Raw genomic sequence first — 18,220 nt, 5'->3', positions numbered from 1 at the left:
GTAGGAAGAGGGAGGAGGTGGGCAGGCTGGCTTTGTAGTCCATGTCTGAGTGGAGTGAGTCTTTGGCTTCCCCTGCAGTCTGGAAGGACCGACTCCTTCCCTTGCATCTGCTTCCCGGAGTCCCTCCCAGGAAAGTTGCAGGGTCAGAACGGTTGCAGAGCCTAACTCCTCAAACCTTCGCTTCTGACCCAAGTCAGATCAAAGAGTCAGTTTTCCTCCTAAAAATCTTGAGGGTGGTGGATGGCCAGTAAACCCTGCAGAGATCCCTGACATGCTTCATTCTAGCACTTTCTTGATTCCCGGGGTCAGATGCCACAGTGTGCAAGCTTATTCTCTGATGCTTTAAAATATTGATCAGGGGCCTTCCTGGTGGCGCAGGTGGTTGAGCGCACTGTGAAGCTGTCCGCAGCCTCTGCAGCGCGGGTTCGGTCCTGACCGGCCAGCGAGAATCCCACATGGCGCGACAAACCTCTCCTGTCTCACCCACTGCTCCCCTCAGCAGTATGTTTCATCACTTTGCCTGTTCTGCTCCTTACCTCTGTCTCTGGTGAATCCTCTCACCCTCCCACACATCTGGCCTGTATCCCAGTTCTTGTATAAATAAAACTATCTTTAAAAAAAACGTAAAATAAAGTACTGATCAGCGGTTATTTACAGAGAAAGCCCTGCTCTGTTTGCCATCCTGGGCTGCAAAAGTGCACAAAATGTGATTCTGAACCAAGGGACTTACATTCGAGTTGAGAAAATGTGAGAGCCCCATGAACCAACTCCCAGACGAGCAGTACTCCTAACAGCATGACAGTGATGGGTCAATAAATGGGGAGTGGCCTGTCCCTGGAGGAGAACTTGCAGAGACAGCAGCGGGGGCCAGATAACTGCCTCTCCTGGAACCTGGGAGCCTTCTTGTTTATTAAATAACGGGGACCTCTTTGTTACCCTATATTTCTGACGTATTTATAATTAGAACCCCTTTTTTAACAAACACAATGATAGCAGCCAGCTCCGTGTAATGAAAATATTTCTTCTGCTGGCCCACAGCCCACGCTAACACTCCTTTGCTGATGGAGCTCCAAGACTCCTTTTGAAGGAAAAGCCCAGATGAGGAAGACATTCACAAATCCCTGCGCCTGGGGCCGTAAATCTACTTAACAAAAAGGTGATCCTTTCAGCAGAGTATAGATGTGAAGTTCACGTTCCTTCCTTCGCATGTCTGGGTGAGGCCTGGCCAGGATGGTGCAGCCTCCGGGCCCCTGAGGCCTGTGCTCCTTCTCCAGTGGCGCTCTGGCCGGTTCCCAGAGCTCGTGCCAGTGTGTCCAGATCTGGGGACAGGACTGGGGTTCTCATCTCAGCTCTTGCAGGACCACAGAGCCCTGACATGCTCCCCAAGGCAGCAAAAGGGAGCAAACTCAGTCCTGTTGTCCAAAAGCTGCTTCTCACTTGTTCTGAAAAGAGTTTTTTTTGTTTGTTTGCTTGTTTTTTTTTGGTTTTTTTTTTTTTTTTTTGGTAATCATATTAAAATATAAGAACATCTGAGTAGAATACAGAGAATTTGCAACAGATCAAAGGAGAAGTTACAAATCCACCCTGTGTTTCTGGGACAGGAGGCGTGTGTGAGCCCCAGCTGCCCCGCCTTTACACAAGTCCTTTCTTCCTTAGGAGACCAGTGGGTGTTTGGGTTAAGACGCCCTCCCGCCAGGCTTCAAATTAGGTGAGGTTAGTAAAGTAAATCAAAGGTAATGGATTGTGTCCATACATGACTTCATTCTGCCTCTTGAATGACTTTATCAATAACTGCTGCAGGCCCGGCTCCGCCACAGCCAAGCCCCTGTGGGCCCCGGGCCCCAGAGCTGACTCTACTTCCCCAGATGCTTCAGGTGCCAGACTAAACCCTCCCGTTTACACTGCTGATACTTCCAGTGTAGGTTTTCTGAAAGTCTAAAACGATCAACCTTTTCTTTCTCTTGGTTTATGATTCCAGCTAGACTGCTTGGCCTGTCGTAAACTCCCCCCAGCGCTTCCCGGGGGGTGTGGTGGATCAGCCCCTACACTGGGCTTGCCTGTCCCCCCACTATTAACGTCTGTTTTATGTACCCAGTTTCTCTTGCTGCCCTGCAAACTCAAACTTAAGGGCTCTATTTCACTAATGCTGGGGTGGCGTGAGGGTGGAGGATTTTTTTGAATAATATTTGGCCAAATGTAATTTGTGTCCAGTTTTTTTCCAAAGCGATTTTTCTATTTCTAGAACTGCTGCTGATTAGCAGAAATTTGGACTTTACAGTTATCCTGAAATGCTAAGAGAAAGATCCGGAAATCACATTTGCAGAGCACTGCTCGCTTCCCAGCTCTTCCCAATTAGAGGTGGGAAATGCCTGGCTCTCCTGCCTCTCCTGGCTCTCCTAGCTCTCCTGGCTCTCCATGACCTACACGCTGCTGCATTTCCTGGCACCTCGCTGCCCCCTAGTGCAGCTGGCCAGGGAGCTGCAGGCTGCCTTGGCTTCAGTGTTGGGATTCCTGTGCTGCCTCATAGCGTGTGGGTAGTCCAGCTTACCCTTGCCTGGATCCTAGAGATGTGATCAGACACTGATCCGTGACTCGGATGGTGTCCTTGGTGGGTCCTGTTTTGCCGAATTTGATTCAGGAGCAGAGGTTTTGTGGACTGAAGAGTGCAGAGGAGAAACTGAGCCTCAGCCCCAACCCCCTTCCAATGGGGAGCTCCCTAGTTGACCTTGCAGAGGATTCTGAGCCTGAACAGATCTGCACCTGGTCCAGCCCCCCGTGAATTGTCCCAAGGTGATTACAGGGAACCCAAAAATTTCCAGGTCACACCTTGCGTGGCAGTAACACTTGTGTCGAGATGCATCTTGGAGCCAAGTGACAAGAGCACTGGGCTCCGAGAAGGGAGAGCCTTGGGGAGTGTCCTTAGTGACTTTGAGTCTTTGTAAAACTATCATTTATTAAAAAAAATCCTTTTACAATTTTTAAGCATTTAATACATAATCTATTTTCAAGGCTTTATATACTTTAACATGCAGTGTAAACCACCTCCTGTGACATTTACTGTGGCGAAGTAGTGATTCCAAACAGTTTAAAGACGGTGGGAGGCCATTCTGACCCCAAAGACTTGCTCTCCAGATCGTTCTGAAATGCTTAAATTGTAAGCCATGTATGTGGTCTCCACAAGGGTCTGCCAAAATGACCTTGAACAAGCTATTTAACTTTATTGGGCCTCCGTTCATCCATCCATAAAATATTAGTGCACCTATTTCAAGGGGTTCCTTACGAATTCAATGAGATAACATATGCCTGGCACATGGCAGATTCTCAGTAATTGTTGGTTCCTTTCTCCTCCTGCCCCCTTCTTTTTTCTAGTCTGAAATGGTCAACACCTGCCTTTGATACCAGATACTGATGGGTCCATGGTGGGCGGCAGAGCCTCTTTTTGAATTTTCCCTCCCCCCAAAAATACCCTCAGAGACAGCTGTTCCTTTGAACCACTAGCTCTCAGATATTGCAAGGGACTTTATAGTGGGTAGAGGTGGTTGTGAAGATCGTCAGTGTTGGAAACTAGAGTAACTGTGGGACTTGGTGGTGTTGCCTGTTCAGGATCTGCGTGTGCTTGATCTGAGAATGACAGCTCAGCTATCTCCTTCCTCGAGGGGCTTTGTCCAAAGGAGCCCATTGGAGAAAAGAAAGCCATCCCGTGCGGGAAATGTCCATTTGTGAAAATGGAACTTTGTCAAACAAAGGCTTACAAATATCCTACCGTATTTTCAGAATGAGAATATTAAAAAAGAAACAGGTGCTCAGTCTTCCTGTGTGCGTTAGGCACCCCCAAAAGGGCTAACTTTTTAAACTGAGTATAACAGAGTGAAATCCAGGGAGCCACACCCACACATCCGACACTTTGTAGGTAAAACACACATTTGTCTGTTTTTACGTATGGTTTTTGTTTTGGCGCTAACACTGAAAATGGAGTCGCTTTTATAAAGGCCTTAGTAAGTTGCCCCGGAGAAGTAAGAGAGGTTTCAGGGCACCACCGTTGGCAAAGAAGAACTTGTACTGAGATCTTTTCTCCCAGCTAAATCCAATGAACCAAAGAAAACCCAGAATGAACCCTTAAAATTGTGCATATCATCAAATTTGCATAAAACCTTTTCGGATCTTCTTAGTTACTGTTTTGGAATCCACCAACAGGGATATTTAGTCAGTTTTTTTTTTTTTAAGATTTATTTATTTATGCATTCAAGAACTGGGGTACAGACCTGAGGTGTGAGGGGTGAGAGGATTCACCAGAGACAGAATGGGGAGCAGAACAGGCAGATTAACCAAAGTACACTGCTGAGGGGAGCAGCGGGTGAGTCAGGAGAGGTCTGCTGCACCATGTGGGTAGCTCCCTGGCTGGGGATCGAACTCGTGCTGCAGTGGCTGCTGATAGCTTCATAGGTTGTGTCTTAACCCCTTGCGCCACCAGGGAGGCCCCCAAGTCAGTTTTAGAGTGGAACTAAGAGGGAGGCTTATTTTGCCCTGTCCAACCCTTTTATTTTGCAAATGGGAACCGTAAGACCTCCAGAGGTCACGTGGCTAGAGTTCCCTTCCTTATTATCACCCCCTCTCCTGTCATCCATTGTATGTGCTTCATCATCTCCCTGTAAAATTGTTAGCGTTCAAGAGCGCTAGCTCTAGCCCCCACGAGTTTGGCTCTCCTCAGCATCACACAGTGGGTAATTCAGTCAGTTCCATTCTTAATCTCTACGAAGAATGGCTTCTTCCCCACAGAAATTATTAGAGACCACAGTGCAGGGGTTACGAAACAAGAATGTTGCCTTTAGTGACTTATTTCTTTAAATGATACGATGCAAAATTTTATGCCCAAGTTTAATATTGGAACTTATCTCTTGGGAGTGGAAAAAAAGTATTTGTGAATCAGCAGTGAGATGACTGAGCTCCATCAGAACAAAAAGACGTTCTAGTTCTGTGCTTGAGGTAAACGTCAGGGATTGAATCTCTACCTCCTCTAAAAGCTATTTGGCAACTCTTCACTGTGACCCAACATTCATCACATATTCGTTGAGCTCCTACTATGTTCCTAAGCGCTAGGCTGCACAAGGGAACAAGACAAAGATTTCTGTTTTCGAGGTTATGTCTTAATATATATTTGTAGAACATGAGTGAACTATTGCTCCCCGACACAAAATTACTCTTGGACAGCATTCGAGTAAAATTATGTTCTTTTTCTTAAAAAAAAAAAAAAGAAAGAAAGAAAGAAATCATCTCCCTTAAAATAAAAAGGTCTGGTTTCCCCAGAAAATGGCTTTTGAGTCAAGTTGCATGAAATTTGGCCCAACACTGCCGCCTTGCGGCTGCTTGAAACAGGTGCACAGCTGGGCCAGGCGTCTTTCAAGTTTGCAGGAAAGTTGCTCTGTTTTTCAGGGGAAGCCTTTGCCACATGGTTACCTAACGTGGGCTCTCAGACTCTGACTCCTGTTTTTGTAACAGAGCGACTGGAAGGGCTCGATTGCGTTTGTAGTTGGACACCGAGTCGAGGATGATCTACTCATTGGTGCCCTCGCCCAGGCGGTGCAGATGCCGCAGCGCAAGCTCTTCAGTATGGTTTCCTGGCGAGACATTCTCCAGCAGGTACCTGTCACCTCCTGCCCCAAGGCCCTTGCAGACCTTTTGTTTAAGATCATAAAATAAAAATAAAATCATTCCGTATACCCATCCTTGGGCTCTTGCCTATATTTTGGCAGGTTCTTTCACACAAACCCTTAGCGAGAGCAAATTGCATCATTTAATGAAGAAGAGTGATTTTGTTGTTGTTGTTCATGAGTGTTGCCCTCTGAAGAGTTGCTTATTTAGCAAAACTTTCTGAGGCTCTATCTTCATAAAAGGTTTCATAGGAAGAAAAGGTGAATCCGTTTCATGTTCTAGGGACTTCCATAACTAGCTACGAAGATGACGTGGCTGAACACGTTGCTACCCGTCCTAGGGCTGAGGGCAGTGTTAACAGAGAGAAACTCCATTAGGTGGCACAGACTTGCACTGTCGCTACATTTTATGTAAGCATTTCACTCACCCAGTGACAAGTTCCTCCATGCCAGGTCCCCCAACCCCTCAAAGTCAGTTGGGTACTTGAAAGTTACATGCATTGAACTGTTCTCTAAGTCAGCCTGTCATTTTCGTGATCGATGATTTTCATTTTCTTCCAGATCAATGAAACAAATGCACTTCTTGGAGCTACATCTAAAAGGGCAAAGAAACCTACAGGAGTTAATCCTCCTTTGTATTACGAGGTAGGTGAGGTATTCACTGAGGAGATCTTTGTCACCTTCAGAAAATGAGAACTGAAGTAACACTCTGAGAGTCGCCTGGTGGCTCTTGCGTGGAGCTGTGAGCTCCAGACGCTTGAAAAATCTGCCTCCCTTTTGCTGCAGCCCTGCTCTGGGGGTAAGGCTGGCTCAGATGGGCTACCTACCCCTGCCTCCTGTCCAAGCATACACACCAAATTTTTCTAGGCGAATGTGCTTGGCCGTACTTTTTCATGGTGGTTGTTACATACTTATTTGTGGCATGGGATGGTACCAGAAGGTTGTATTGTGTGTTGTAAAGTGTTAGTTTCATCCTCGAAACAAATGTGAAAATGCCCCAGAAGGTGGTTTTCTTACAAAACGAGGTACAACTGGACCAGTTTTACATCAGTCTGTGAGTTTTGTGCCTATTTGACCCCCTTCTGGAGAAAATCACGATAATCCCCAGATCAGTGGTTCATCCCCTTGCTGCAGCCGCTCCATACAGAGTCCAGCCTGGGCGGCCAGTGGCTTGTTTGGAGGACTTAGACCTTAGGCTCCGAACAAGGGAATTTCTTCTCATCTTTCCTTGTTAATGTCTAACCTACAGCTGATAAAAAACTAAGAACCCAGTGATCAATTGGAAATTCACTTGAAATCTTGCAGGGACAGTTTTGTGGCTCTGCAGACGGAAAGCAGAAAGATTTCTGGAGTTTTCTGAGATGCACTTTCTGCACCTTATCTTGGTGATGACTAATGAAGGTCTTGGGTGTCTCAGATCTTGGAGGATTCTCTGATGGGCTCTGTCTGTTGCCTGAGAGCTATCGGGGCGCGCCTCATTGATTTATTCGAGGTGGACAATAGTGTGGGTTTTCTTGCATGAACTCTTAGGACACTCCTCTGGCTCCTAGGGAAAGCTCAGGCTGCGGGAGCCGGATCATGCCCCCTCCAGCGCTGGGCGCGCGGTTCTGCCTGGGCACCAGGGCGGGAAGGTCAGGTGATGCTGGCTTTAAACCCTGGGAGATTTCTGACGAGGTAGCCCTGGAAATCCAGGTCCGATTCTCGGGCCTGGCATCAATTAGCCCCCAACGGACTCTTTCTTCTTCAAAGATGCTCCGTGAACATCAGAGATGATAACAGGCGGGTTTTGACGTCTCATCCGGGGCGGACACTTTGGCTTGGATGTGGGCTCGCTCGGGGCGCAGGCCCTGGGCGCACCCGGGCGCATCCCGCGCCCACATGTGCTGCGTCGCCGGCCTGCACGTCGGGGCCCGCTCACATCTGGCTCCACCGCGTTCCTCCACCCGAGCAACGAGCCCCCCACGCCCGCTCGCACACCCGCCCCTGAGTGGTTCCAGAAGACACGGGAAGGCAGGGCGCGGCCGCAGAGACTGGACCTGGGCTGCACCAGACACGCATCGCGTCAGTCACTGCTGCAAAAATGCTTGAAGAACACCCAGCACACCCCGGCCCCTGGCCCGCGCCCGCCCGAGGCGCGATGCGCAGCTGGAGTGGGGGGCGCGCCCCACCTCTGCGCGCCCACGCTGGGCCCCCGCTGCAGAGGCGCGACTCTGTTGCCCACCACCTCGCCCTGAGGGAGTCCGGCGGCCTGGGCAGCGCCGGGAGAGCTGGATGTGATGGGGCCGCCAAAAAAGGCCGCGCGGGCCGGGTGCTTCGGGCGTCCCCGGGGTGCGCGCGCCTCAAGCGGCTGTTGGGGAGACCATTTCTGCAGAGCCAGTGCCTCGGGGGGCGTCCTCGGAGCCTATTAGCTGGCGCTCGATTTCCTTTCTCCAAGGAAGCAAGAGCCAGACCGCCAGGAGAGCACAAGCTCGCCAAATCGCGCCTTCCGTGGGAAATGCACAGCGCTGCGTCTGCAGTTCAGCCTCCTTTGTGGGGTGAGACCTCCAAGCGGGTCTTGCCAAACCCTCGCCCTCCTGTCTGCTGCTCTCGGCAGGTAGTCTCGTGGGCCTCGAGCAGAGGCACCGAGTCCTGCCCACGTGAGACACAGGCCAGCTTGGCTTTCGGGTCTCTTAACCTGCAACCGATTAGGAGCAGCAAATTAAAGCGAAACTTCGCCGCCGCGCAGCTGCACCGCCGAGCAGTAAAGCGGTACCAGAACCGCAGTCCCGGTTTTCAATAACCCTGGAAACGTCTGGGCGAGCAAAGAGGCGCATTCCTGAAGGGTGTGCTCAGGCTTGGATGGCTTGGTGTGTGTACACACGGCCTCGTTCTGCAATTGTGTCATTTCCCCTGAAACGTTAGAATTTCATCTAGGCATGGTATTGTATATATGAGGGAATCTTTATGTAGAAACCACCGTGCTTTGAAAGCCTGTTGGGAGCTGTGTGAAGGCCAGAAACCCAGAACCCCAGCTCCCCAGAACCCCAGCTCCCCAGAACCCCAGCTCCCCAGAACCCCGGCCCCCCAGAACCCCAGCCCCCCAGAACCCCAGCTCCCCAGAACCCCGGCCCCCCAGAACCCTGGCTTCCCAGAACCCCAGCCCCCCAGAACCCCAGCTCCCCAGAACCCCAGCCTCCCAAAACCCTAGCCCTCCAGAACCCCAGCCCGATTGTTCATTCACCTTTTCCTGTTGGAGACCGTGTTTTGATCTGGAGGAATCGACTCCCAGGACTCGGTGGGAGCAGAGCAAAACCTTCTGCTTTGTGTCTAGTCCTAGGAATGTGAACTATTACTTTATTTTATTATAAGTATAACTTAATATCAAAGATGAAAACCATGATGACCCCAGACATGTAAGCCCAGTCTAGTCCATGACCCCACTCAGGGGCGTGGACACATGTGAAAACAGTGGGACACAGGTTGCCTGTATTATGTAGTGACCAGTTTTACCAAATACCAAACAATAACAGGGACATTCTGGCATCAAGCCCCATCCGGACACTCGGGATTGGGGCTGGGGGTGACTGTTAGAAAGATGTTCCCCTCAAGAAGCTTAAGGACTAGTTAGAAATAAAGGAAAAGAAAAAAAAATGCCTATAAATAAGACACAGTAGGTTTTCGATAAATGTCTGCTGAGTGAATGACACAGTGCAGAGATTGGTCAGACGGTTTGTGGGCTTTCTAAGGAGGTGAGGTTGCCTCTAGTGGGGGCGGGGGGCTCAGAGGAGCAGTTCTGCAGAGAAGGTGGCGTCTGGAGGGAACGCCATATCACAGTTCAAAGGAAATATCAATGTCCCCGCTGTACATACAGGGAGAGGGCGGCGTAGAGAAGGTAGAAATGCACATTGGAAAATCGAACAAGTTGGATGGCTCCACGGTTAAGTGTTTCCACTTGACCTCAAGCCCAGCACACTCTTTCACTGGGCTCTAAACCATCTTCTCTGGGATGGGAAGGTCTTGGCGTTCAAAAGTGGAAAAGAGCACTGCAAGTAACAGAAACCACTCAAGCAAGGCCCCAGAGGAGGAGCAGACTAGATGAGTGTGTACTCAGTGTGTAGTTATTGTACTCAGTACAATAGACGTGAAATAAGAGGCAGATCCTGTACATATTTTCAATCATGCCTTCACAATCCTAATACAGAAACTATGAGAAAACATTTCAAATACTGGCGGAAAAATCCACTCTTTCAGATTCATTAAGTTTTTTTTTATTCTATGTTTATCCTTCACTTAAGCATATCTGCACCACTGTTTGTCTCTATGTGTGTGCTTGGTGGCCCACGTGAAGAATCTGACCTGTTCCTTTGGGGGTTCGGGGCAGGGTATACTCAGTACCGAGCAAAATTTGAGAGGAACTTATTAACAGTCACTCCAAACCAACTGAAGTGTTCCCCAGGAGGGAGATCTCTGTGTATCATGCAGGTAAGGCTTCTCCCACTTACAATTAAATCTGGTACGCAGTGACCAAGTGCCATAAAAGAGCTGTACAAGCTTTATACATTGATACTGTGACTTTGATAAATTGGGAGGAAAAACTACCAATTCACAGGGCTTTATTAATTCAGCTTGTCTGACATCGGCGTCAACTGTCCTAAAAATCTGAGATTCCACCCGTGGGCCACTCCATTTCACGATGGTGCTCTGTGTGCCTCCTTGCTTAGACGTTAGCCTCTGGGGCCTCCCTGGTGGCACAAGGGGTTCAGCACAGCACTGTGAGGCTATCCACAGCCTCTGCAGCACGAGTTCCATCCCTGGCCCTCCAGGGAGCTACCTACATGGCACAGCAGACCTCTCCTGTCTCGCCCGCTGCTTCCCTCAGCAGTGTATTTCAGTCAGTCTGCCTGTTCTGCTCCCCACTCTGTCTCTGGTGAATCCTTTCACGCCCCCACATCTCTGGCCTGTACCCCAGTTCTTGTATGCATCAATAAGTAAATCTTAAAAAAAAAAAGGAAAGAAATTAGCCTCCATCCACACATGGGCTAAGGTTTTTGTGCCTGTCTGTGACTTACTCAGAAAGAGCAAGTCAGCTCCCATGCACACACAACTCACAAAAAAACAAAAATCTGCTGAAACAACACCATCTTTAAGGCATAGAAAATTTTACTCCCTCGTTGGTGGCTCACCTATTAAAAAAAAAAAATCAATTCAATAAAGAACATGTACAATCCTAAAGATGATGTGATCCTGTATAATTTTATAAATGCACATAATTATTAATTTTCATCTTTGCTCCTGTCAGTAAAAGAAGTAAGACCTCACTTTTTAATTGATACTTTGATGGGAATATTTCTGTGCCCTTTTCTCTTGGGATATCAGTGGAAACGTTAAATATGGAACTGTTTTTCTGATACTAGATTTGAGGGTCATGAACCAAATGCAGTTTAAAAAGATCACAGAATGCACATTTTATACCTTCAGATCTCATGAGTTTCACCACATTTTTCAGATACTTTGCCCGGTGCTGGGATTAGCGTCCTCAGACGAGATAGGTCCATCTTTCTACTCCTACCCCTGGGCGTGTAGATGTACTGTCCAGCTCTTTCCCCAGCATGTATTCCAAATAACTCACTAGTAAGAACACAGACTTAATCATAACCTAGTTTCCATCCTTTTCCAGATCCCTAATATGAAACTCATCTCTTGGACCGTGTCTCAGATTAACGGTCTATTCAGTAGAACGATAGGCCCTTTTTTTTTTTTTTTTTGGAGTGGGGTATGAACCCTTGTCAGAATGAAAAATGGAAAATCCATGCTTCAGAGATAGGAACAAATAATATGTGGAAACATTTAAGAGGTTTGAAGTTATTAAAATGGCAGATCTCCTGGGAGCAGAAAGAGCAAGTATGTCATGGAAGAAGCAAGGGGGGAGGCAGGAAGCATTCGCTGGACTTTTCAATCCTGCATTTTAAAACAAAACACAAAAATTCCGGAAGACTTGGAAGCTAGCCAACCTAATGCTGTTATTTCGTAGAGCTTAGGGACGCACCAGGAAATTACAGGCCAGTTAGTTTAACTTCACTCGTAGGAAAAGTATTAAAAACTGCTGCAGGAGATCGGGTGAAAGGATGCTTAGAAAAGCACAGCTTGATGAAGGCGAGGCTGGCCAGCGCGGTTTTCGGAAAGGGAAGGTCGTGTCTCGGGAACTTGTTGAAATTCTTTGAAGCTATTATGGCCGGTGCAGCCTTCAAAGGCTACGGCGAGGCTGGGGACCTGCCTGTCGTTTCCTTCCCACATCAGTCCCTGAGGGATCCTGGGAGAGCACAGCCCTCCTCAGCGCCTTGCGCTCCAGGGTTAGAAACCACTATCGAAAGAGCAGAAAATAAGCTCCGATGGAACGTTTTCCAAGCTGGAACCAATTAATACAACCTGATATTTATAAATGTAAAATAGTGACTTGGAACACAATTCAGGAATATTGAGCTGGAACAAAGACGCACAGCACTGGGGCTACAAAAACGATCTGGGCATCACGGTGCCAAAACCTGGCCTTCGGAGGCGTTTCTCACCCAAGGAAGGGACGACGAGGAGGACTCGGGGTGCTGGAAGTGTGTGCAAAGGACCGACAAGAGTCACAGCGGAGTGACTATTGTCACGATGAGAGCAAGAGCAGTCAGATGCGTGAACCAGCCCAGCGCTGGGATTTCCGCGGAGGTCCTTCCTGCCAGCAGAGGATGTGCAGCCCAGGCTGGTCACCCAGGGGGCAGGAGCTCAGGACTCCGCAGTGAGGAAGGGCTCCCAGGGTGTGGAAATGTTTGCCTCTCAGATCTTAAACCTGAAGCTCTGTTTTCACTGAAGAGCGCTACTCTAGCACGGCCTTCAGAAAGACCCCAAGTGTGCCCTCCAGCTCTCTGCCAACATAGAACACAGAGCCAGCCCATGTGGCAAGTCATGGGCAGGCCACAGGGGAGCAGTATGACAGCGAGGAGCCTAGGATTCAGCCGCAGGGAGCCCACACCACGCCAGGGTCGGGGCCGGCTGGGACTTGCAGTCAGTGGGCAGATGGCTGACCAAGGCAGAATTGCGGGACACAGACATCAGTGGAGAGGCAGCTGTGAAAATGAAGCAAGATTCAGCCATCTCTGCTTCCCCCAGATCGTGGCTGAGGTGGGGCCCGGAGCCTCTCAGCCACGACTTGCCACAACTGGAAGATGTCAGGGAAGGGGTAGAAGACTGTAGCAAATGTTCCTGTGTCTCACACTGAATATCCCACCTTTATCTACGGCAGTAACAGTCACCATTTTTTAAGAATTTACTTTATCCCAAGTCTTGCATGTTGGGTATTTCATCTGCATTAACTGAGCTAATGTTATCAATGAGCTACCAGGAGATACTTAGAAAAGCTGTAGTAGCAACACCTGAATGGGGGGAGCCTCGCCCTCTAAAACACAAGCGGCATCGTAAACCAATGTTACTTCAATTTTTTAAAAAAGATTTATGTTTTATTTATACAATAGTTGGGGTACAGGCCAGAGGCACAGGAGGGTGAGAGGATTCACCAGAGACAGAGTGGGGAACAGAACAGGCAGACTGACGAAATACACTGCTGAGGGGAGCAGCGGGGAGACAGGAGAGGTCTGCTGCGCCATGTGGGGATCTCCCTAGTTGGCAGGAATCGAACCCGTGCTGCGGAGGTTGTGGACAGCTTCACAGGCTGCGTTCAACCCGTTGCACCACGGGGGAGGCCCTACTTCAATTTTTTAAAAAAGAAAGGCGGTGGCGGTCAGACAGGCTTAGTCATCCCTTGACCTGGAAGCCTCTGCTCTTTCTGTGTGTCAAACAAGCATTAAGGATGAGCAGTTTAGATTCCACAAGTGGTTGTTATGGTTTAACATTTCTAGAACACAAACTACTGTTAGTTATTGGGCTTAAGCTTTAAGCCTCTCAGTAGCTCTGCGATATGTTTGTTTTTCCCTATTATGTAGATGAAAACAATGAAGGGATCTATTGGCAGATGGTGAAGGCCCCAAACAACTTTAGTCAGTTTTGGTTTTTTTTTTTTTTAGTTTTTATTTATTTGTGCATACAACAACTGGGGTATAGGCCAGAGGTGCAGGGTTGGGGGATGAGAGGACTTACCAGAGACAGAGTAGGGAGCAGAACAGGCAGACTGACTGAAACACACTGCTGAGGGGCGCAGCGGGCGAGGCAGGAGAGGTCTGCTGTGCCCTGTGGGTCAGCTCTTTGCTGGGGATCAAACTCAGGCCTCAGTGGTGATAGCGCTGAGACTCAACCCCTAGGTCCCCAGAGAGGCCCTGTAGTCATGTTTTTTAACCAGGTTGATGAGTGACTTCTGCCCAAACTTCTGGCTCAACATCAAGAATTGTTCATTGGGCCTCCCTGGTGGTGCAAGGGATTAAGCGCTGCACTATGAAGCAATCGCAGCCTCTGCAGCACGAGTTCAGTCCCTGGCTGGCCAGGGAACAACCCACATGGCGCAGCAGACGTCTCCTGTCACGCCCGCTGCTCCCCTCAGCAGTGTATTTCAGTCAGTCTGCCTGTTCTGTTCCCCACTCTGTCTCTGGTGGATCCTCTCACCCCCCGCATCTCTGGCCTGTGCCCCAGCTCTTATATGCATAAATAAATAAATCTTTAAAAAAAAAAAAAGAATTGTTCATTTTTACAGATCCAAAAGTGTTTGAAAAATGGAGTCTTAGCGCCATCTAAGCTATTTTGTGCTGTCTCCCTTTGCTTTCTCCTCCCTTCCAGCACCGCACCTCGGCTAAGGGGGAGGGTAGATACTCCCCGCAGTACATTCCTCACTCAGCAGACACTTGGGAGTTCCTGTTATATTCTGGGTGATGGGCACAAAATGACTTAAACCTGGCTTAACTCTGCCCTCAAGAGCACTGTCAGTTTTGTAAGCAACGTATTTGTTTCCTGCTGTTTAATGAAATTTGGTACCTTATAGCAAGTCTGATGAAGAAGTTATGTATTTAATCTCTGGTGATAATTGGGTCTGTTCCTCATTGAGCCTTAGCCTCCTCTTTCAGTCAAAAGGGTGTTGGTCCCCAGATAGCAACCGTGGGAAAGAAGAGAGTAGCAGGGCTGGAGACTCACAGGTCAGAGGCAACAGAAACACAGAGATGTAGAAACACAGAGACATAGAGACACAGAGATACAGAGATATGGAGACACAGATATAGAGACAGAGACAGACACTGATATACATAGACACAGAGATCTAGAGACACAGAGATGTAGAGACAGAGACATAGACAATACAGACACAGAGACACAGAGACATGTAGACATAAGCAGCCATGTATCCCTCAAGGGAGAGAAAATGTAACTGGAATTGCAGTTTGATAACAGCTTTCATGTGGCTACCTGTATTTAATGTGACCTCTGTTTCTGACCTTCTCTTTCCTCCATCTTTGGTTGCAAGGAAAGGTAGAAATAACACCAAACTATTGGGGGAGAGTTGATTATTAGAGAGAAATGCATTTATATGTATTGAAAGTCTACTTTGCATACTAAGCACGCAATGAATGGTAACCTGAGTAAATGAATTTCAGAAAGATATATTTCTATTTCACAAGCATGATCTCCCAGTGACACCCTCGCACCTTATTAAATGGCATGCCGTTGTGAATTGACTGAACGATGATCTCTGCATGCAGACCTACCTTTGATCTCTGCATGGAGACCTACCTTGGTCTTTCCGTGGCACCTGATGTGCAATGAAAAATTTAGTAATTTAAACATAGGCACCAATCTGACAAAAAAATCTTATCCCAAATAAAAGTTGTCCAGTAAATACTTTGCTTTAAAATTATGTATTTAAACGCCATACTTTTTTGGATGACCATAGTCAGAACCCATTGAGATCTGTGGGGCTCCAGGGGTGAGCAGGGCCGAGAGGGTGTGGCCTGTGCTAGCAAGGTTATCATTGTGCTGATTAACCTTTGTTCAGCAATTTACATGAAAAAGACTCACCCTCATCCAGCTTCATTCATTTGGACCCTCATTCATCAGGATGTCTTTAAGGAGATTGCCTTCTTTATCAGAAGGGACCGGTAATTATTCTGGGGACCTTTCCTTATTCTGAAGTCTTAAGATACTATCCTTTTATTTCTCTCTGGAGCTGCAGAAAAGCAGAATAGAGTCCAAACAAAAACATGTGACACAGTCAACGGGCCACCACTGCCGGGTTCCACGTCCTTTATGAGGGCCTGGTCCTGGATTGCATTCTCAAAGATTCATTTTAGGACTATCACTGAGGGGAAAAAAGGGGATAAGTCCTATCTGGACTTAATGCAAGAGGATAATATATTACTTTTTGCAACTAATAAAATTTCAGGGACTGACAGCAAATTTCTGATTTGCTTTTCCCCCAGTAAAATGTCTGTTTTGAGTTATGCAGAAAGAATTCTTCTTCCTGCCAACTTGTTTCAATTCCCCATGCAAGACCATCCACAGGACAGTGTCAGGGGTTCCTGTAGAGGTTTATTTCAGGATTCCTCAATCAATGGAGGAACACACTCTCTCTCTCTCTCTCTCTCTCTCTCTCTCTCTCTCTCTCTCTCTCTCTCAATCTCTCTGCTGTTTTTGAGCATGCTGCAGAAAATGCCCTGGATTGGTTAGGTTTGTATGTAGGGCTTTCCCTTTCTGAAAGCAGAGACAGGTATTAGTCATCAGATGGGGACAGGGGCTTTCTGGGTCTCCCCGGCTAGTGTCCTGTTTTGTGCAGGCCCGCCCCGTGCATAGGTGGGGCGAGCAATTACCGTGTGATGTGATTTAAGAGGTGCTGGAAATCCTGCCTGTCTGAAAATAGCCCCTCCACTGCCTGTTGAGTTCAGGCGCCGCGTCCCAATACTCTGGCTGAAACGCAATCAAACTGAATTTTCAGGATGTTAACCCATGATATGTGAACGCTCGCACTCCCAGCATGCATGTGTTTATCAGAGATGAAAGCTAGACCCTGTGGGGATGTACATCTGGACAGGGAGGTGAGGGAAGAGCCCAGGCTTAGGGTGAGGACGCAAGTCACCGCAGCCACTTTTGCATAACCATGGACGTGACTAAACTGCTTCCATGTTCATTCATTTATTCAGCCAGGCAGGCAGTCGTGTTTGAATCAGTGTCTTATGAAAGATGACATCTTCTCAACAGTGTTTTTCATGAGCCTCTTAAGGGAAACAAGACTAATAACAACAATAATTCACATTTGTATGATTTTTTTTCCATTTTTCATCGAGATAATGTTGGTTTTCCATCATTATTTGGATATTGGAAGTATAGGATTTTAGGATCCCTCCCCTGTGGCCCCTTTTGGGGTGCTGTTACCATAGTGCCCCCGCCATGGGAGCACCCGTGTTGGGTGGAACTTTCTAAGAGCACAAAATACTTTATTTTTTTTTAAGATTTATTTATTTATGCATACAAGAGCTGGGGTACAGGCCAGAGATGAGGGGAGGGGGGTGTGTGTGAGAGGATTCACCAGAGACAGAGCGGGGAGCAGAACAGGCAGATTGACTGAAGTACACTGCTGAGGGGAGCAGCGGGTGAGTCAGGAGAGGTCTGCTGCACCATGTGGGTAGCTCCCTGGCTGGCCAGGGATGGAACTCATGCTGCAGAGGCTGTGGATTGCTTCATAGTGCGATGCTTAACCCCTTGCACCACCAGGGAGGCCCACACAAAATACTTTAACAATGCAAATGAGGGGCCTCAAAGAAGTGAAGCAACTCCCATAAAATACAGGGATCACAGCAAAGCTGAGGGAATCCAGGCCCGGACTCTGAAGCAAGGATCCCTTTGACTACGAGCTCTCGGGACATAGGCCCTCACGTCAGGGAGTGCACAGCCAGGCTCACCAGCTGCAGGTTTCATCTAAATAGGAGAGTTTTTCTGGTCCAGAGTTTTCTCTGGTGCCATTACTGAGGTAGCTTTTCTCTGGTTACAGCTTCTAAAAGAAACGTGTGTTGCAGGCCCCTTGCACACACACTGGGGTACAGAAATATCAGTGACTTTTCGTCATTCACATCGCTTCCAGAAAAAACAAAACAAAACCCTACTTAGAACACTGATGATTTTGCACAACGTTTTAAAATACAAGATAAGGAAAATAAGAATAAAAATGCGAAGTGGAAGAAAGCAGCTCAGTACAGTCTCTAGAAGCCCTTGGGGCCTAGGGTTATTTTGAGAGTAGGTTATACGTGATTGGGCATTATCCATGGCTGGGCAACCTAGGATTACACACCTCCTCAGCTGTGATAGAGCTTCGGTCCCGCTAGACTCTTGCCTTGGTAAGTGCAAAGTGCACTGAGTTGACTAGAATCATGTAAAATTTAGACTTAGGTGTTTGCATTTATCAGTAACCCTATTCAAATGTCATCTCCTTTGAGAAGTCTTTTCTGGATTTCCCTAGGCAAACTCCATCTTGCTGTGTTATATTGTGGCTGTTTGTTTGTGTCCACCTCCCCCGACTTCCTAGCGAATAACATGAGCGCAGAGCCACGTGTTATTCATCACTCAGACCGCAGCGCTCCAGGCTGGCTGTCCCAGGCTATTTTGATCACACATCTGATCAGTTT

The 18,220-nt window shown here is 47.9% G+C and overlaps 1 protein-coding gene across 1 annotated transcript in view; it reads left to right on the top strand.

Moving 5' to 3' along the window:
- Positions 1-18,220, top strand: part of SPAG17 (sperm associated antigen 17) — a gene marked incomplete at its 5' end in the record, with an annotated part of 142,496 nt that overhangs the window by 15,119 nt on the left and 109,157 nt on the right. The window contains 2 exons of the mRNA XM_084242469.1: positions 5,497-5,637; positions 6,210-6,293. Of these exons, the coding sequence (XP_084098595.1) occupies positions 5,497-5,637; positions 6,210-6,293 (225 nt within the window). The remainder of the gene's footprint in view (positions 1-5,496; positions 5,638-6,209; positions 6,294-18,220) is intronic.

Source organism: Talpa europaea (genome assembly GCF_964194135.1).
Source record: "Talpa europaea genome assembly, chromosome: 9".
NCBI lineage: Eukaryota > Metazoa > Chordata > Mammalia > Eulipotyphla > Talpidae > Talpa > Talpa europaea.
Note: the sequence above shows the minus strand (reverse complement) of the source record. Positions and strands in the feature narration are given on the sequence as shown.